Source organism: Eumetopias jubatus, unplaced genomic scaffold (genome assembly GCF_037043125.1).
Source record: "Eumetopias jubatus isolate StellerSeaLion01/CBP00866 unplaced genomic scaffold, mEumJub1_p1.0 scaffold_16, whole genome shotgun sequence".
NCBI classification, from domain to species: Eukaryota; Metazoa; Chordata; class Mammalia; order Carnivora; family Otariidae; genus Eumetopias; species Eumetopias jubatus.
Genome location: NW_028274822.1, coordinates 37,880,958 through 37,902,563, shown reverse-complemented (window position 1 = coordinate 37,902,563; position 21,606 = coordinate 37,880,958). Strand labels below are relative to the sequence as shown.

At 42.1% G+C, this 21,606-nt stretch overlaps 1 protein-coding gene across 3 annotated transcripts in view; it reads left to right on the top strand.

Annotated features, from left to right (window-relative positions):
* Positions 1–21,606, top strand: part of MAPRE2 (microtubule associated protein RP/EB family member 2) — a 159,467-nt gene that overhangs the window by 45,948 nt on the left and 91,913 nt on the right. Inside the window, exon 1 of one of the 3 annotated variants that reach the window (XM_028098135.2) lies at positions 10,910–11,168. The exons of the other annotated variants lie outside the window; for them this stretch is intronic. Within the exon in view, the coding sequence (XP_027953936.1) occupies positions 11,050–11,168 (119 nt within the window). The 5' untranslated portion in view covers positions 10,910–11,049. Of the gene's footprint in view, positions 1–10,909; positions 11,169–21,606 lie in introns of those variants that run through there. 3 annotated transcript variants of the gene reach the window in all.

Genomic DNA, 21,606 nt, shown 5'->3' with positions numbered 1-21,606 from the left:
AAACTCCATACTGTTTTCCAGATTGGCTGTACTGATCTACATTCTCACCAATAGTGGACAAGGATTCCCTTTGCTCCACATCCTTGCCAACACTTATTTCTCATCTCCTTGATACCAGCCATTCTAACAGGTGTGAGGTGATTCCTCATCATGGTTTTGATTTGCATTTCCTTCATAATTAGTGATGCTGAGCACCTTTACAGGTACCTGTTGGCCATTTGTATGTCATTTTTGGAAAAATGTCTCTTTAGTTCCTCTCCATTTTTTAAATCAGATTATTTTTTGCTGTTTAGTTATATGAGTTCTTTATATTTTTTGGATATTAACCCCTTATTTTATATATAAATATATATTTTATATATAACCCTGTATTTATATGACTTGCAAATATTTTCTCCTATTTATGGGTTGCCTTTTCGTTTTGTTGATGGTTTCCTTTTGCTATATAGGAGGTTTTTAGTTTGATGTAGTCCCACTTCTTTGTTTTTGCTTTTGTTGCCTTTGCTTTGTTGTCAAATCCAACAAATAATTGCCAGACTGACATCAAGGAGCTTAACCACTGTGTTTCCTTCAGGAGTTTTAAGGTTTTATGTCTTATGTTTAAGTGTGCAATCTATTATGCATTTTTCTGTATGGTATAAGGTAGGGGTCCAGTTTCATTCTAATGTATGTAGCTATCCAGTTTTCCCAACACCATTTATTGAAGAGACTGTCCTTTCCCCCATTGTATATTCTTGCCTCATTTGTCATAAATTAATCTTACAGGAGAGCCCGGGTGGCTCAGTTGGTTGAGTGGCCTACTCTTGATTTAGGCTCGGGTCATGATCTTGGGGTTGTGGGATGGAGCCCCACATGGGGCTCTGTGCTAGGCAGGAAGTCAGCTCAAGTTTCTTTCCCTCTGCCTCTGTGCCCCCTTCACGCCTCCCCCACCATGCACACTCTCTAAAATAAGTGAATCTTTTAAAAAACCTATATATATATAGGTTTATTTCTGGGCTCTCTTATTCGTTCCATTGATCTATGTGTCTGTTTTTGTGCCAGCACCATACTGTTTCGATTAGTACTATTTTATAATACAGTTTGACCTCAGGAAGTGTGATGTCTCCAGCTTTGTCCTTGAGATTGCTTTGTCTATTCTGGGTCTTTGTGATTCCATACAAATCTTAGGATTTGTTTGTTTTTATTTATGCCATTGAAGCTTTGATTAGGGATTTCATCACATCTGTAGATTGCTTTGGATAGTATGAACATTTTAACAATATTATCCATGAGCATGGGGTACCTATTTGTGTCTTCAGTTTCTTTCATCAGGGTCTTAAGAGTTTTCAGTGTATAGTCTTTCACCTCCTTGGTTAAATTTACTCCTAGGTATTTTATTCTTTGTGATGCCATTTAAATGATATTGTTAATTTCTCTTATAGTTGATCAGTGTATAGAAATGCAACCAGCTCTGTATATTAATTTTTTACCCTGCAACTTTACTGAATTCATGTATTCTAAGGTTTTTCATGGAGTCTTCAGGGGTTTTCTGTGTAACATGTCATCTGCAAATAGTGACAATTTTACTTCTTTCTGATTTGGATGCATTTATTTCTGCCCCACAATTTATACTGTATTTTCTCAATTCTAAAGTGATATCTTCAGTAAGGAGGGTATTATCTCTGCCCCCGCCCCCAGCACACAGGGACACACACACGCGCACACGCGCGCGCGCACACACACACACACACACACACTACAGCTTTAAATTTTTTTTTTAATGCTAGGGAAATATCCTAAATAGCTTGATCATAGGCCTAACTCAACCAATCTTTAGGGTCAAGAAGATGGAATATTATAATTGGCAAACTCTACTAGAATCATAAGGTTTGAAGGAATAGTTCCCAGAAGGATGGGAAGACAAGACTAATAAAAACTCACTAGACATGCCATTGCTTCTTGTTTATAATGATCCCATTGCATCCTTGAAGGCTGATAGGATTCTCCCCTGCCTCTGAAGACTGGACTTAGGGGTTTGGGGGAGGGTATGAGAGGCAGGCGGTGTAGGAGAGCTAGTCCCAAGAATTGACTGTAGTTCTATCAGCTATTAACTCATTGTGACTTTCCATATGTTGTTGAGACTAAGATCCTTTTGTATTTCCTAAGAATCTGATAACTTCATAGAGAAATTAAATGGAAGCTAGTTGAAGGTGACCCTTTGTCTTCATGTGCTATACTCTGTAGTTGGACCCTTCATGTTCATGTTCTGGAGATGTTCAGTAAATGTGAATTGAGGACGTGACGGTACTTGGCCTTATAAGCTCTTGAAAAAACAAAGTATAGGCTTTAATTAAACCATTTCTGATAGAAACAGTCTCTGTGATTTCCAGTTGCATTTTTTTTTTTTTAATGAACTAGCTTCTTTAATTTTCTTCTTAAAAATTTTATTTGGATGAGGTCAGAAATTGGGGAATTTCTCTTCCATTACTCACACTGCTTCCCAGCTGCTGGCCTCATGTTCTCCACTGTAGAGGAGACATCAGTGAGCCACAGTTCTGCTGCCCTGTACACCAGACTTGACAGAGAAGCCCCAGGCTCCGGAAGACCCACCCTCCCAGTGTCCCTGGTTGCCATTGGTAGCCTGAGTTCTGGGCGGCTCTGAAACTCTGAAGGCCGCTGATATCTGTTCGAACTACTATCTCTTCACCACCCATGTACCCTGGCTCCTGGCTTCACATTTATATTCGTGAGTCCCTTGACTCAAGTTTGAACTTTTTAATATCAAAGTCAGAAATAAAACCAAATGGGTTAGTTGACTTTGGGGACCCCTAAGGAAATCCTCTCGTGAAAGCTTCTGAGCCTTCTGGAAGACTATTTGTTAATGGTACCTACAGTCTCTTCATTTCTCTTGCCACCCAGTTGAGCCCAAGATGCCTTTTGTCCTACCCAGTCAGTTCAACAAGATGTACTCGGTTTAAACATGGAAATAAAAGAGGGGAAGGAAATTAAGGAATTTCATGAACTTGGGCTCAGATACATTTCCGTAAGAGCACTCAAATAGGCATGTCTGTAGCTGGATGGTTGAATTACAACAGTCTTGGCATAGTGAAAATGAAAGCAGATTTAACTTTGGAAACAAGTACCAAAAAAAACACAAAAAACGCCTGTAGTCTTCTTTCCCCTCCATAAGACATCAAAGAAATGGGCATTGATAGTTGAGGTTTGTTCAGGGAAAAAAGTTAATTACTATCAATAAGGGTAAGAAAATTATTTTTCTCTATTAATCATATATACTACTAACCTGGTATCTCCTCCTCCCACCCCACCCCCGTCTTTTCCTTACCCATATCCTTCCACTTCTTCCAATCCCTTAGTCCCATGGGTAGTGCTCTTCTGTACAGCTTTACCTCCCTACCCTCTGGACCGAATTAATTGCCTTCAGGGCAGCAGTCTACGTCCCTTGCCTCCACATCCTTCTGATGTTTGATGTCTCATCCCTGCTATTCCCAAACCTTAGATTCTGCATTCTTACACTCAGGTTTTAGAAGGCAGGTTGTTGTTAGTGAATAAGAATGACGACTGACGCCTGGCAGGTATGTTCCTGCCCAGCTTTGCCACTTCCTGGCTGGTGATCAGGCTAAGTTATTTTTAACTAGTTACCTCCTCTGACAAGGGAGATTTAAAATCGCTCCTTATAAGTTTCTGAGGACTAAAATACCTGCACAATTAAAGCATAACACTTGGCCCATCAAAAAGGATTGAATAAATGTTAGGTGTTGCTATTGCTATTGTTGTCATTGCTAAAATTCCATATCTCTGTCAGCAGATGCTGCTAACACTTCTACAAATAAGTGGTTTCTAACTTTGGTTTTAAGTCAAACTCTTTACAGTGGCCATTCAGAGCCCTGTACATTCTGGTCCCTCTGTTACCTCTCTGAACTCCTCTCTTACTATTCCTCTATCCCGTGACATACACATTCACTCAGGTGTAAGTTCCATGAGGGCAGGGAATCTCGTCTGTTTTGTCAATTTCTGTATTTCCAGTGCTTAGAATTGTTCCTGGTACATAGTAGGTGGTCTATAAATATTTACTGAATGATTGAGCACTGATACAAATATCGCGACCTTGGTGAAGCTTTTCCTGTTTCCCCAGGCATGGTTACTCTATTTTCTATATTTCTGTGATACTTAATACATTCTCCAATTAACATTTATAACATTGTATTTTTATGGAAAACATATTTAAGGCTCTTAAATTCAGCCAGCTGGTATAATTCAAAAGCACATTTTTATTTAATAGACTCACATTGCACAGGTTTGATTGAATGATTACAGAAATCATAATGCTCTGAGTGTTTTTAAATTACATTCCCATCATGTTCTATGAATTATTCCACAAAATTAAGTCCAAGCTTGAGAAAATCCAAGGAAAAGCAAATTAGAAAACTCCAGCACACAGAGACATCTTAGGCAGTGGCATGTTCTGTGTCTTGACATTACAGAAACCTTGCTATTTTACTAGCAGATAGGGAGGACACTTGCAAAATTCTGCGTGAACATATCAGCATAGCTATAAAAATATGGCTGATAAGTAATCTACAATCTCAAAAGTGAGTCATGGATGAGCACACCTTTTAGGTTGGCCTTGAAGGGGGCTTCATGTGGGGGGAAATCCACCAATTTTAAGTAAAATGCTATTACTAAAAACCAGGAGGCATCTACATACCCTAAAATTCTCATCAGATCTAAAGAAAGAACTAATAAAATATGCTAGCCTTGGGGTTAAAAGCAGTGAACAAGACAAGAACCAAGCCCAAATACATTTCTATGCCATCCTTGCAATGTCAGGGCCAGCACCACTGGCTGGTTAATTGTGTATTTATTCCACTGCTATCATTTTGGATGTGGAACATATTTTAAGCCCTTGATTGATAACCTGTCCCTGTCATTCTCTACTGGAAAATGTCCTGGAACATACACATGGGAGAAATTACTTGTCCCAGGGCAGCGATGTGACTGCTAAGTGGAATTCTGTCTGCAATCACAGGTGATAACAATCTAAGGAAGCCCCCCATCTAAAGTGCTGTGACAGCTGTGAATGCCTTTGACAGCAGCTATTATCAACTTCAGTGAACACGTTTTCACCTGGAAAGGCATTTGTGATGAGTAGGGGCTTCTGGGTTGGAATCAAGATGAACATCCATTCCTGGCTAATGATTTCATATCTTCTCTGCTATCGTCTCTTGGATTTCTCAAATCCAAGATGATACAAAATCTCTGTCCACATGTGGGAGCCACAGAGAGACAGTGACTTTGGTGGTGCTCACTGGCTGAAGTCTCCAGAGAAACGTGATTGTGTCATAGCCTAGGAACTCTGAAAATTAAAATCTGTGTTGGTGCCCAGTTCTATCTTCCTTGAGTGGACCTGGGTTTTGAGACATCTGATGATTTCCCTTTTTTGCTTATTGTTCTTATGGCTCTGTGTCCTCCGGGTCTGCCTTAGTGATCCTGCTCTCTAAGCATGCATTTTAAATATTTGTTTTAGCAATGGGGGGGGGGGGGTCGTGGCCCCACTAGAATGGGAGCTCAGAAGAAGGGTCCATTCATCTGGTGCCTAACAGGTACTCATTAATGAACATATTGAAGGGATATTGCTGGGAACTTTTTTTTTTTAGTGCAAATACTTATTGATTCTAGTTAGTTTCCAATACCATGTATGAATCTTGGTTTAATATCTCCTCCTTCTTTGAAGATCTTGGATTAGTCAGAATGAGTGATTTTGCAGAGAATTACAGTTCTCCCTACTTGAATATTTATTTTCTTCAGACTTCTTAAGACAACCTCTTAAAAAATATCTTTGAGAACACCTCACCAAATCCAGGAAACCCTCCTCTGCCCTTATAGGATTCAAACTTTGTGACGTTTGGCCTGAGAGACTGCTCTCTAAAACTTGTTTCTCTCTTGGGGAGAGCGAAACCATTCCCTCTTTGATTTGCCCCACGAGGCAAAAATCCTCCTCAGTCTTCTTTTGCAGGCTTATCTTGTATCCTTGGGCTTCTAAAGAGTTCCATGCCAAGCCTTCTCTTCCTCTCTGAGGGCACCAACATCCACCGCTTCAATTATTACCTATGAGATAATTTCCTCCAAATCCAATGTATCTCCAAGTCAAAAATACCAAATAAACTCAAGGACCCATATATTCCCTTAGTCAACAAGTATTTAATGAACACCTGCTATGTGTGAAGCCCAGTAACCGCTCATTCTCACCATTCAGATGTCCTAGAACTACTTCTCTATGTCCAAACACATTGAGAATCTTTCTTCCAGAAGGGCAATTCAATCTGTATTTCCTAGCTTGATAAATGATACCGTTATCCACTTGGTCACCCAAGCCATAAACTTGGGATTCATCTGGAATGTCTTTCTCCTTCACTACCCCCCCATAACCTCCATCAGTGATGGTGCCCACATCCAGTTAGTCAAAAAATTCTAAGCATTAGATCCTCTGAAGAGCTCAGATCTGCCTTCTTCTACAGCCCCTTGGCCACTGTTTGAATTTAGGCCTTCATCACTGACTCATTTTAGTCTTCTCTGATACAGTCTTCACACTTTGTGAAGTGTGAAGCATCAGACCTTTGTGATGTGCAAATTTCACCATTAATTTCTCTCCCTAAAGCACTTCATGGTTCTTTTTTTTTTTTATATTTCATTTATTTTTTTTTGACAGCGAGAGAGAGAACACAAGCAGGAGGAGTGGGAGAGGGAGAAGCAGGCTTCCCACGGAGCAGGGAGCCTGATGCGGGGCTCGATCTCAGGACCCTGGGATCATGATCTGAGCCAAAGGCAGACGTTTAAGGACTGAGGCACCCAGGCGCCCCACACTTCATGGTTCTAAAACACCTTCAGAATTAGGGTCAAGCTCCTTAGCTGGGCCATGGTACTGTTCTGTACCTAGTCCTTGCCCTATCTCCTGTGTAACCTGCTCTTGGTCCATAGTAACAAATTGCTGTTTCCCAGAGACCTCACATCCTTTCCTATCTCTGTACCTAAGTATATCTGCTTGAGAAATCCTTTATCTTCCCCCTACACTACCATTTCTATTTTAAATGCCACACAGCCTGATGGATGAGCATCAGAACTTTGGGGCCAAGAAAACCTGATGTCTAATACTGAACAAGTTGCTTTTCTTCTTTTTGCCTCAATTTTGTCATTAGGGTTTTTGTGAGAATCAAATTAGGTATTTATTGAATAACTGAATGAATTATGTATTCATTTAGTGCCTACTGGCTGCCAGGCTCCATTCTAGGAGCTGCAGAGATAGCAGTGAACAAAACAGTTGGAGCTCCTACCCTAAAGGATCTTATATTCTATCTTGCACACAGGGAGTGAACAAAAAGGTTATAATTATTACTCATTAGGCTTAGGTGATATTTCCTCAGGGGAACTTTTCAGACCCACTTCCTAATTTCCTTTCTGAATTAGGTGCTCATCTTCTGTAGGCCTGTATCACCCAATATGGTGGTATTATTACAGCATTATTGTTGTATCATAATTGCTGGTATTTTTATCTTGCTCACTACAACCCTATGAGTTCCTCGAGGACCGAGCCTGGGACTTCTCTTCTTATCGTACCAGTTTCTAATACACAAGAGTATGCCTTACATGTTGTTTTAAAATAACATTTACTACTACAGAGCATTTGTCTTATGCCAGACACTATGTTAACTGCCTTAAATATATTCTATAAATTAATCTCCACAGCAACCGTATGAAACCAGTACCATTACACCTACTTTCTAGGTGAGGAAAATGAAGAAACCAGATCTTGAAGATGCAAAGCAACTTGCTAAGGTCACACAGCCGGCGTGTAGTGAAACCAAGCAGGGGACCCCGGTCTGCCTGGCTCCAGAGCCCCAATTTTAATCATGATGCTTGATGAGAGGAGCCATTTCTCCATAGGGCAGTTGGAGTTGTATGGTCTGCATATAATTTCTTTTAGAAACACCTATGTACATAAGACAAAACCTTAATCCAGAGTCAGATGTTCGTAGATGCTTTAGCATAGTTATTTTTTCTATAATTGATTTATGTGACTGTCCTCACACTGTCCTGAGAGGTGGGGAAACAAATGGTTTTAAACTTGCCAATTCTTAGAATTATAGCCTCTTGCAATTTCGACTGTCTTTGAATAGCTCCAATTCTTGGGTGATTGTTCAATTTTTTAGACATCCTTTCCTCTCCCTAACCCTTCTGCCTAGCCATACCAAGCCACTGATTTTAGTCTTTATGGTGCTGGGGCTTACCTTGCCCAATTGGGGAGGGAGGTGGTGGGGAGAGACTCCTTGAGGTGGTTATTTCTCAGAGTCTCAAATGGGGCCAAAGTAAGGCCCTAAGGCTGAGAACAAAGCCAAACTTCTCTAATATCTCTCTTTGGAGACCTGCTTTTTCCACCTTTCATCTCCTTCCCACACTCAATCGGATTTGGAAGGAGTAGACTCTTTCCTCCACCTTCCTGCCTTTTCTGCACTTCCCCTGTGTCCTGCATCCTCCTTCCCAAAGTGAAATTTGCCCTCTCCTTTTCCCTAGGGCTAAACAGGAGAATGGTTGCCAGCCTACTTGATGTATGGGGAAAAGAATGAAAACACATCTGTTTAGCATTTTCAAATTATTACCCCGGTTACCCCAGTGTCTCAGAGGGTAATCACCGGTCTCTGGAGCTCTCTGGGTCCCTTGATAGTAACGTGACTCACAGCAGTCTTAGAGGAAGATTTACAGGGACTCTTAGATACCTCTTTCACCTGACTCACTACCCCTCCCCTCAACCCAAATTCTTGGCCATAGTCCTCTCCTTCATGAGCAGCGTAGAAACAGTGGGAGTATTATCTCCACAAAATAAGTTGATATAGCCAATGAGCTATACATTCAAATTCTGACAAATTTAGTCCCCATGATAACACCAGTTATGTTATATATATTAAGTATGAGATCATGGAGAAGTAAGCGGTACTAAAGAACCCAAAATGAGAGGATGTACTCTGAAAACAAATACTTGATTTGTAGACTGCGCTTTTTATCTTCAGACTATCCCCAGAGAAAGGGGAAGCTTTTGTGAAAGGGAACAAATTAGTAAGGAAATTGACAACCATGGAGGTCAGTAACAGAAATAGTAAGAGGAACTGTAGGTCTTCATAGTGATAACTACACTCTCAAGCCTCTTTAGTTCAGTGTGCAGTTTATCTTTTACTTATATTTATCTCTGTATCTTGCAAGTCTTAGGTCCAAAGTAGATCGTTACCGTATGAGGGGGGAAAAAAATCTCATGTAAGCTGAGATACGGATAAAAAAAATCAACTTGTATACTGTAAGTCCACTGGAAAGGCAGAAAAATAAAATTATTAAGATGCCTAAAAAAAGAACATAAAATAGGAAAAAGAAAAAGGCCCCCTTGTTTGAGATTATCATTACCATTTGGGTTGTGAACTATTTGATTCTAATTCTAGAAGCTTGATGCCAGAAATAACTTATTACCAGGGAGATAGGCTGGAGAATTGTCAGGAATGACAGGGTTGCTTTTTTGTTTTTTGTTTTTTGAATATCTATACCACAAAATGATAAAGCTGATAAACCACACAGTAACGTGAAGGGATGAGCCATATAGCCTTGTACTTTTTGCTACATATATGAACTCTGTCCTTTATACCCCAGTTCTTCCTTTCTCACCCCACAAAAGGTCAGAGGCCACTTTTGATAAGCAGAGAATGCTTTAAACTCTCTTCTCTCTGGAGGAAAGTAATGGATGCATCTGGGGTCTGTTGAGAGTTTATAATCTAATCCATCGACTTTGCCTAGTACTAGCAATTCTGTTCACAGCTCTTTTCACAGTGGTCATGTTGAGAGTGTACATAAAGTACTTGATTCTTGATCTATATTTATGAGCTCACATTAAATATAGATCAGTACTGTCCAATCACATTGAAAACGTGTCATTTTGATGTTCCAGTTCACCACTTCCTAGCTCTGTGACTTTGAGCAAGTTACTTAATCTCACCACTTTACTCATTTTAAAACAGGGATGATGCTAATCGTACCTGTCTCATGGCCAGTGTATTTGAAAACTACACTGCAGTGATACAGAACAGCTAGAATGTTGAGAGCTTCCAAATACTGAATTGAGTGTTGACTCGTTTAATTCAAATGAAAATAAAATAAACAAGGAGTTAATTATCTGTATCAAGAGGCAGTTTAAGAATTTGAATTGGGGAGCCTTGGGTAACCATCATGTTCTAAAATGGTGGCATTTAAAAAAAAAAAAACCCTTTGAGGATTCTTTTCTGCAGAAAAATCTCTTCATTTGCAATCTTTAATCTTCACATTATTAAAGTAAAGGCTGCATTGATTAGAAGGAAATATAGCTTCCTCTTAGGTTTTCAGGTTTGGGGCTACTTTTGGGGAGGAGGTTGGATATCTGAACCCCCTTAGTCTGGTACATTTTCTGGAGCAGGCCACCAGACCTTTGTATATCTTTTTGCGACCAGACTGAGTTTAATTTGAATGCTCTAAGAACTTGGTGTTGAAGGAGTTAAAGGGTCTCCCACACCCCTCTGCCTGAATCGTTCTTTTGTGTACACAGCTGCAGTCGGAGCGCGGGTCGGAAAGGAAATGGTTAGAGGAAGAGCTGGTTTTCAGACTAGGCGAGTCTGTGAGGGGGGCTGGGGGTGGCCTAGGGTTTTACATGCCAGATGTAGGCCTGCCCCGGTGCCTGCCTGGAGCTGCTCGCGTGGTCACGCCTCGGCCCTGTGCGAATTGAGGAGAGGTGATGAGTTAGCGGGTTGCTATGGTGACGGGCCCGGCCACGTGACCCGGTGCTGCTGCCGGCGCTTTGACGTCAGCAGCCGGGAGGGCGGGACGCAAGAGGGCGGGGCGGGAGCCGAGCGGGGAGAAGGGAGCCAGCGAGCAGGCGGCAGGCAGGCACGGTCTGCGCGAGGAGCAGGCGAGCGGGAAGACGAGACGCAGCCACCTTCCTCACCAGCCAGCCCGCCGCGGTTTGTTCCCTTCCTCGGGAGTGCGCCAATGCCTGGTCCGACCCAAACCCTGTCCCCAAATGGCGAGAACAACAACGACATCATCCAGGATAACGGGACCATCATTCCTTTCCGGAAGCACACAGTGCGCGGGGAGCGTTCCTACAGGTAATGGGGCTGGCACCGGGAGCGGCGCCGGGCGGGGGAGCTCGGCGGGGGCGCGCGGAAATCCGGCCCGTTATATAATGGAGCGGACACTGCGCCCGGACCCGGCTGCAGACGTGCGTTCGCCAGGGCGCTTGTGATCATTTGCTGTCTCTTTCCATGTGTCATGTTGGCTATGCATTGAGGCTTCACGAATGCAGATGGAGAGCATTTTGTGAATAGGTTTGCTGCCTGCGAGGGGTCTCCTTCCATCCCCTTCCTTCCACACTGATAAAAATGCAAGCAGTTTTTTTCCCCTCTCCAAAGGGAGACAGGCAGTAGCACTTCCTTTCCTCCTTTCCTTTAGATTTTAAAGGACCCATTGGATAGGCTGTGCCTAAAGGCAGGGAACAGGAGGATGGCGAGAAAAATGTTTGCGCTTGCCCTGGTGTGTGTGCAGGAAAGATGGAATCCTCTAGGTTAAGCTGCAGTCTGTGATGTTAAACCGCCAGATTGATGGAGCTTTGTAAGAATTCTGCTCGCTGATTGGTGCAAGGATTGACAGCAGAGGTCACGGTGTCAGACATTCACCAAAATTTTCTCCATAGAACCCATGGTTTATTAGAAAGAGACTGGACTGCAGTGGACCTGAGGAAAACCCGGTGCCGTTATGCATTTTCTTAGGAGTTTATAGCCTCCGCATGGGTGGGGGAGCCCGCCCTTCTTTAAACAGTAGGAAGGTAATTCCTGCTATTTTGCCGAGGCCTGATTTGAGGATGGGACTGATCTTGGTCATTGTATTGTGAGCTTTATGATTAATGAGTCGGTCTCTGTGGTTGGCATCATTTTTACATTAGCATATCTGGCAATATGTTCTAGTAGATAAGCTCATTAAAATTGTTTGCATTGTTTGATAAGGATAACAATGTAATGGAGAATGCAGCTAGAGTCTAATGCAGCTCAAGGCCAGACTTGAAGGGAGACTGATAGCTTCCCTCATATTTCCTCTGAAGTTCTTTTGTACCGGGGTAGTTATTTTTAAATGTTACCTTGATAACCACTAACAATGCTTTTGCTTCGAGGCAGAGCACACATACCTCTAAAGCGCATCCTCTCTCAGCTAGTGAGCAACAGGAAATAACTCTTTTTTTTTTTAATGCCTTCATCTAAATGTTCAGCTGGCATTGTGGGTAGAATATTCAGTGTGTGTAAATATGATATATTTGTAAAACAGGACCCAGAGTACCCCACTTCCTCTCTCTTCGACCAAAGAAACCCTATTTGCTGACTCAAAAAGAAAAATTTATAAGCAACCTTTGCCCTGTCGTCTCTGGCAGTTATATAAATACTTGGAGTTAATTTTGGCTGTGCCCATGAGGTCACCAAAATCTCATGCCTTATGATTCCAACTAATACATTGACATGGCATCCTTACAGAGTCCAAGTGCTTGTTATTCTCTTAATATAAACCAAAATTGGTCCACAACGTCTGGGACTCTTCTTTTGGAGATCCTTGTGATTGGAACACTAGGTCCCTTCTATTCCTTACTCATCCACCTTTCTTTGTGAACATTCCAAAGCCTGAAATAGAATTTAAAAACAAAAACCAAAACCCCGGAATTGTTTTTAAACCTCACTTATTTACACTGTTGGTATAGGTAATAAATTTGAAGCCCTCGTCTCTTCAGTGATTTAACCTCTGCCACATAAGTAGCAGTTGCTTTTAAGGCGGAGTTCGAATTTTACCACATAGGCCAAAGGAAGTTGCCTAGTTGGGTTTTATTAGTCATATGAACAAACTTGAAATGGCAGTGGAAAATGACTTGGTAAGGTTAAATGCTACCTTTTGGTGACAAAATATTGCTTTAAAGTAAAAGCTTAGTTACCTTTTCAGTTCGATCTATTTTCATTTCCTAAATTATTTCCAGTTTGTTTTCTGAGGCCCTGAAATTACACGAAAGGAAAAAAACTGAATTTAAATAAAAGAACTGACTGGAGAAATTCTTAAGTCAGTAAGAGCATTATTGCATTTGTATTTTATGTAATAGGATTACTGGACACCATAGTGAGAGGTGTCAGAGGTTAAATGAAGAAGGAATCCTCCAAAGTTGTATTGGTATTATATTATACAAAGGGTGTACGCTGAGACAGACGCACCTTATGTTTTCTTTGGTCTACTTTGCTTTCAAAGTGGATGGCCAGTGTAGTATAACTACCACTTATTTTTTTGGAGGGGCATTAGGGGAAGGAAAAATGTGAGACGTGTTTCTATCCAGGAAGTGTTCCAGGCTGGAATAGTATGGCCATTTAATTGCTGAGGAAACTTGGAAGATACCATGAAAGCCCAAATAGATTTAACCAAATAAATTTTGCTTTGGTGGTGGGTCCATTATAACCCTCAAAAATGACATGTGCTGAAGAGTTCAGTTTGAGTCCCGTGGAGCATCTGGGTCAGCCCAGAGCCCTGGGATGATCAGAGGGAACTCTCTTCCTGATTCCTTTGCTGATTTGCAGGTAGGCTTCCAGCAGGTCCTTTACCTTTGACCTTATTTTCTACAGTTGCTCATGACACGTAAGATTATCTCATTGCAGTCTTACAAAGTCACTGTGAGGTTAACTTCAAACATTTAAAACAAAGACTTTCTTAAAAGATCTACATAGATATAAGAAGAATGCGGTTATTACTGAAAGCGGACTCTTCCAGGAGCTCCAGGCCAAGAGGTAGCGCTGGTGAGGAGAGGAGAGGACACCTAGGGAACAGCACGGTTCTGTGTCAGGTGGCTACTCTTCCCAGCAAAGGACCTTCTTGTCATGACATTTGCACTAGATTGTCTATAGATAAGGGTCAAATATGGTTCATGACCCAGATAACTTAACTCCAGGTATCTCTTTGTATAAACTGAGCCCATTTTTATAGCCTGGACCAGAGAGGGTGGTGCACCATTATTGAAACCCACGCACACTTTGATTAGAAAAGGAAGTTACATTTAGGAAATTATCCCTCCAGTAGTAATTTCAGTCAAAAGGAGCCAGTGCAAAAATGGCTCAGCAGAGCTGTGTGGATGTTTCTGCTCTTCATGTCCACTACTGTGTGATTGCCTTCTTGGACCCAGCTTCCTCATTGCATTTATGAACACTAGAACTCCATATATTTTAAGAGCTGCTTAAAAAATAAATGTGTTGTGGGCCATCTGAGGTGATAGTGTTTAATTCACAGAGCGAATGAGTCAGGCTCTGGCTCTCCCTGGAGAGGCTACCCCCTATAGCTCTGTTTCATGCAGATGCTGGTAGGAAATGAGATTTATTAACTGGCCCTCTGCCCACTGCATCTTTGTTTGCATACTCCAGTCTTTTAAGAATGAATGTATAAGTCCAGGGGACTATTTCCGCATGGGTGTTTGAACATGCAACTACAGTAGCATATGTTTCTGAATACTAAAAACAAACAAAACAAAACAAAACCCCAAACCAACTTGGCCCCAGGAAAAGGACTGTAAAGAAAGGCAAAACTAAAACTTAAGCCTAAGACATTGGCTCTCCCACCCAACTTGGCCGGTTTTGAAAAAAGAACTCTTAAGAAAAACAGAAATATTGTGTGTGTATAAAAGACAGTTGTGAAAGCATGTTCCATTTAACAGAGGCTGTTGTAAGGTGGCTCACTTTGACCAGGATGTAGATTGCAGATCCTTGCCCCCCAGGTCAGCAGCTGCAGACAGCGGGAGTCTAGCTTCACTTGTCTGTTACGTACATATTAGTATTATCTAGGTTTGCTGCTGTCATAGGAAGTTTCCAGAAATAGTGATTTCTGTCCTTAATATTTTTCTTTGTATTTGTAAAAATCAAAGGATTACCTGATGCTTATTAGGTGTCTAATTTTTAACTTCTGAGGGTCCTTTGTCAGAAGTTCTGTTAAGGGGTTGGTCTTCTGGGCACATGTGCTGAGATGCTCACCCCTACTCAGCAGTGGTTGTCACTGATTGTGTCTTTACAGTGGGTTATCTTAGCAGAACAGTGGCTTGAGATGGTCCTCTGAATTTAGGAGGCTGATTTGCATATGCCCAGTCGTTTCTGTATTGATAGGGACTCCTTGAAGCTTGCAATGAATAATTCCGTAGATTAATGGAGGGGGAAATATTGGGGCTAATCTAAAATATTCCATTTGGTTTAGAGAATTTGACACATTTTTGAAAGCATACTCTAGCCAAGGTCTGTTCTAGATGCCCCATGAGGACCTTGAGTTCCAGCGAGGTCAGATGTATAAGCAACTCCTTTTATAACGATTTACCTTGTTGTATTTGGCTTGGTCTACTAGCAAAAGTGGTTTGCATTTCCTCAGTCCACAGTGGCTCAAAGAAGAAAAAGGTGCCCTCAAAGCCAGTATGCTATAGGAAGCTAAATAATGTGGAAGACCAAAAATTTTGGTGAAAAGAGTATAGGCTTTAGAATCACAATTTTCACTGGCCCGGCAAGATGCATGTTGGGCAGCAGTGGAAAATAAAGCAGGGACATTGAAAGGCAGGCAGGGTGGTCAGAACTTGAAAATTGAAGGCCATTGAAAGCTCATTAATTGAAAAACAGCATAACGAAAACAGAAATGTATTGCTGGAATTTATCTCCTGTTTCAAAATGGGAATTGATAGGAAAATGAGAGTCTTCCAGTGCCCCACCCTAGAAGGCCAGAATTAGTAGAGAATACTTGATTTGCCGTGAGAGAATTCTCCAGCCTGACCATAGAGATCTAGGTATATGTTCCTGGCTTGAGTCTTCTCTCCCTGAGTGGAAGCAATCAATGCCGCTTCACCCCATAACAGGACTGGCTCTTAGGTCAGCCGGTGGCTTTTGTATTTATTTGCAGGAGCCCACTTCATAGTTAGCTACAGAACTTCAGGAGGTGGCTAGTGAATAGAGCTTACAGTCTCCCAATCCTTCCAAACTCAGAAGCAGGGTGTATGATTCTTCATTGTGAAGGATCCTTCTGAGTCATTTAATGCCTAAAATGTACAGACGTAACTCTGACGAAGCTTTCTGGAGCGCTCCATATGGCTGTGGTGCCAATTCTTTATGCAGCAAGAAGGTGATCCCCTCGATGGCAGGTTCTGGAGAAGACTGAGCGTTGAATCTGGATTGAGTAGATTTGTTTACTTTGAAATTTTGTCCATTTCACTTCAGAGGAAAAATTGGCTTGTTCCTCTCCTTTGAAAACTACCTTTTTTCATAATGAAATCTTAGAATATATATATATATTTAGTTAGTTAGTTAGTTAGGAGAGTTTCATTCTTCCTGACTTTAGGCTGTTGTTCAGCTATCAGCCTCTGTGATACTAAATTGGCTGTGTCCTGCTGCTCTAGTATCTCACGCACTATTCCAGTAGCCCTTTTATGATACTCCACACACATCCCTGTTAGTATCCTGTGAACACTTGTTTGTTTTTTTAAGATTTTATTTATTTATTTGACAGAAAAAAAGCAGCAGCAGAGGAAGAGGGAGAAGCAGACTCCCCACTGAGCAGGGAGCCTGATGGGGGGCTCGATCCCCGGATCCCAGGATCATGACCTGAGCTGAAGGCAGATGCTTAACGACTGAGCCACCCAGGGGCCCTGAACCTTGTTTCTTAGTTCATTTTAAAATTCTGATTTTAAAATTTATCTCAGTATTTGGGCCCCTTGGACTTTATATTTTGTTGAGAGAATTCTTTCAAACTGGAAACCTATAATTCACATAGGCAAAAACTGAAATTACACGTCTTTTTACCCTGTGGCATAATCAAAGAAATTTCTCCTAAATATGTTTTTGTTAAAAAGCAACCCCAAAGGTGATCGTTTATTTTAATGAGAATAAATAGTGGGGTAAAGGTTAAACAGAGTTTTATAGGCCACCAAGAAATAATTTCTTAGTAGGTTACTAAAAAAAAATACTTGCACATTTTCAGTGTCAGATCTCCCCTGGCTAATTAGAATTTTGCTCACTTGAACCAGGACAAACTTTCTTCTTCAGGCATGATTTTTTTGTTTCTAAAAGAGAAGATGGTGATGTATACATAGGATAGTGAAGTTGATGGTTCCTGTTAGTGATGCTGTCCTTTGTGAAGTTTATCCAGTAAAAAAAATACAGCTAGAGCTCAGTCTTTGTTATTTCCAGACCTGACTTGGTTCAGGAGGGAAAGTATGTCAGAAGAATTAGATTTTGGGTATAACTTGGAACAGAAGAGGAAAAGGGCAAGAGATTTGGGAGAGAGAAGTAGGAGTTAAAAATACACAGTGTGTGTTGATAGAAATCTATAAAATTTGTGATCTGTTGTAGAGAATTGGTCCTGGAGTTTATGTCCAGTGTTTGTTGTTGCATAAGCCCGGAATTCTCTTCCAGTGCTCTTCCTTAGATTTCTGTGGTCCCTTTTTTTTTTTTCCTTAAAAGTACTATTTGTTTTTGTTTTGCTTTGCTTTAAAGACATTAATTTTTTATTTAGTGTCAGCCTATCCTGGAAAAATACTGAGAGGTAACTTGTCAAAATTGCCAGAGGCGTGAACATGTCAGAGAGGTTTTCTCAGGGTCACAGTTTTACATTGATTATAAATACTGGTATCCCTTTATTTAAGAGCCCCCCACTCCCTTGATTCCTTGCAGGGTTTGCATTTGGTGGTCAACAGATCAGGAGAAAGGGAAGCTACTAAAGTGGGCTCCACCCCCCACCACATCTATTTCCTTTTTGTTGTTTTGAAATACCAAAACATGTTTTCAAGTTGTTGCTTTTTAAATTTCCCACTTCTGGATTTTACACAATAATGGAGATTTAAGCCCAAATTCCCGCAGTCACTTAAGATTTCTATCAGCAACCTTACTGAGTTCCTTCTATATGCCAGGCCCCATTGCTGGGCCCCCAGAGTGCAGAGATAAATAATGTGCAGCCCCTCCTGGAAAAGCCCCTGGGGTATTGGGGACAGTACTCGGTGGGAGGCATCTGAGAAGGGGGAGACCCACACCTGACCCCGATAAAGTAATTTTGTGATCATTGTCCTAATTGTCAGCAGGGGTGCAGTTATTAGTCCTGTAATTTTCAGAAGCTTTCAGAAATGGAGCATGTACATGAAAACTGAACCTGTGTGTCCTCTGAATGTAAGTTTTCATGCAGCCACGAGGCACACGTCTGAGCATTGCTGAGTGGCCTGCATGGTCAAGTTCCTTGGCCCTGACAGGAAGGCCACTTGAGAAGAGTAAAAGGCTTATTATCTCTTACAATCCCCAGACTTCTACGATAGTTGCATTGACAATCACTGGGTTAAAAATAGTACAGGACGCTATTATGCAAAAAGGAAAATGAGAATGTATATTCCCATTTACTTGATGTGCACAGAGAAACTATGGATGTAAACTAGTAATGGTGGGAACTAGACAGATAAGTCCATGTGTACCTTTTTGTTTGTTTTTTTTTAAACTGGCATTATGTAAATGGATTGCCTCATCAGTGGTGGTTTAACACTTTAATAGCATGAATTTAAAAAGTTAAATGAGTTTTAAGTTTAGCCACGAGGCTTACATGCTCAGGTACGTTGGGAAGCATCTTCATGTACCCACGGACTTACTGAAGTCACGTGGGTGATGCTAAAGATTGCCCTAATGCAGGTACCGCTCTTAGAGTAAAACAGCATCACGGGTCACAAATGAAATGTGCCCCTCCAGCATCTGCCCCAAGAGGTTGCACACGCAGGAAGCCATAGTCCGGATTTTATTTTCCCCTGGGTGCACTGGAACTGTCACCTGTGTTGATCTGTGATGTGTCCAGCCTGCTTAGTATGCTCCGTGAATATTGCACTACCTGCAAAATAATCCTCTGTGCGATTTCCTTCTCGATACCCTCTTTGAATTTTTGTTTCCTTCTCCTCGTTGGAGCACCTGCCCTGCACATCAGGTGCTGTGCGGGCCCTAAAGCTGGCAGTTAAAGGTCCGGGCCATTTTTGTATCCCCTCTGCTGTGGTTCTCTGGCCTCCCCGGCTCTTAGTCCAGCCTCCCACCTTCTGGAAGTTATTGAGCAATATCTGGTCTTCATGTGACCCCTGCCATAGTGCCACACAGGCAGGAAACAGCCATCTGCATTCAAGTCCCTCCCTGCTCCAGCCCCCTCAGCCACCAGTCTGGGTGAAGGCTGAGTGAATCCCCATGGAGACTGGCCAATTAAGAATAAACAAAAGGGGAGCTCTGAATGCATTATCCCAGCTATAGGGACCTGCCCACCATCAATAACCGTGAAATAGAAAGCTTGTGCAGCTTGTGGGCTGAATGTCTTGCTAGCAAAGGAGGATACGGAAGAGGGGGTGCTTGGTGGGTGCAGCGGGGAGGGGTGCAAACCAGGCGCAGGGTGAGGGCTTCCCAGGTGGGTGTGCCAACCTCCCTGTCATCCCTCCTTGCTCCCTGTTGTCCCGTGTCTGGGAACAAAGTAAATCGGCCCCTCTAACACTAGGTCCTCCAGGGGAAAGGAGAAAGAGATGAGAGCCATCAGGCAGGGGGCTGATGGCAGAGGGAATGGAGACCTGTAAGTCTTCACAAAATCCCCTAGTAGTGGGGCTAGCAAAATGCACAGTTAGTTGAAAAGCAGGTTTGGTGTTTGAGAAGCCAGATCTTCTCTCTGTAGGATTTCTGACAGGCAGGTAGCATCGTTGTAACACTGACTGAAAGGTGTCAGCATGAATAACAACGAACCTATTCCGGCCTGTGTGGTGAGTGTGTCACTGCTACCTCAACTCCAGCTCAGAACGTGAACGGGACTGAGAAGGTGGCCTGCACCATCCGGCACCTCCATTCCTACTCCACATTAAGACCAGTGGGGGATCTGCTTGGAGAAGCAGGGAGGTATAGCAGGCCAAAGCTTGGCTCTGGCGAGAGACGGACTCGCCATGCCCACTCCACCCCTTCTTACTATCTGATCTAGGGCAAATTTTTTAGCCTCTTAAGCCTCATTTTCCTTTTGTGCAAATGGAAATAATAATAGCACCAACCTGGGGTGCCTGGGTGGCTCAGTCGGTTAAGCGTCTGTCGCCTGCCTTTGGCTCAGGTCATGATCTCAGGGTCCTGCTCGTGTGTGCGTGCACACTCGCTCTCTCTCTCAAAATCTTAAAAAAAAAAAAAAAAAAAAAAAAAAATAGCACCAACCTCAGAGTTCTTAATGAGGATTTAAATGAATGGTGGAATATAAAGCATACCAAGTGGTGATTGGTGCAAAGTAAAGGCCTTTTATCACGCCAGCTAGTATTTGGAGTTCCAGTCTACTCTGTCACCTTTTGTCTGTAATCCTCTATGATCTTTGTAGCCTCAGTCCCTGGCACAATACCTGGCATGCAACGGATGTTAGTTAAAAGTCCAAATGGAGGGGCGCCTGGGTGGCTCAGTCGGTTAAGTGTTTGCCTTGGGCTCAGGTCATGATCCCAGGGTCCTGGGATCGAGCCCCGCATCAGGCTCCCTGCTCAGTGGGGAGCCTGCTTCTCCCTCTCCCACTCCCCTGCTTGTGTTCCCTCTCTCGCTGTGTCTCTCCCTGTAAAATAAATAAATAAAATCTTTAAAAAAAAAAAAAAGTCCAAATGGAATCTGGAAAAAACTTCAGACAGATTATACTATAGCCTTTCCCCCTTTATCAGCTTGATGAAGAACTAGCTTACATAGAGTCAGCTGCATCCATTTGGAGTGTATGAAGCACTGAGGCTTGGCAGTGTATGTGCCCTTGAAGCCATCACTCCCAGAAGAGGCCCGGGACTCTTTGTCCACAGCCCCAGGCAACCACTGCTTTACTTCGTCACACATGGTGGTAATTGCTTACATACATGGTCATCATACAGCAGGTCACATTGGGTACAAATAGAACCATCCAGACGGTACTCTTCTGGGTCTGACTTCTTTTACTCAGCTATCATTTTGAGATTTCATCCAGACTGGGTTTATCAGCAGTTCATCACTCTTTGTTGCTAAGTAGTCAGCCATTGTATGGCTACACCATATTTTGTGTATCATTCACCAGTTGAACATTTGGGTTGTTTCCAGTTCTTAGCAATTATAAATAAAACTTCTGTAAATTTTCACATACTAGTCTTTGTGGGAATACATGTTTTCATTTCTCTGGGGTAAATACCTGGAAGGGGAATGATGGAGTCCTAGAGTCATACTTAAGAAATTACAAATGTCCAGAGCGGTTGTGCCACTTCACGTTCCTGCAAGCTGTATGTGAGAGTTGCTTCACATTCTTGGCAACACTTGGTGTTGTCAGTGTTCTAAATTTTGGCCATCCTTACAGATGTATAGAAGTATCACATTGAGATTTTAATTCATATTTTCCTGGTGATGAATGATGTTAAGTAAGTTAGGTGCTTATTGGCCTTTTATGTATCTTGAGTGAAGTGTCTGCAATCAGTTGCCTGTTTTTTAAAATTAGATGTTTTATCCTGTTATTAAGAGGACTATAAAAAAATTCTGGATACAGTCT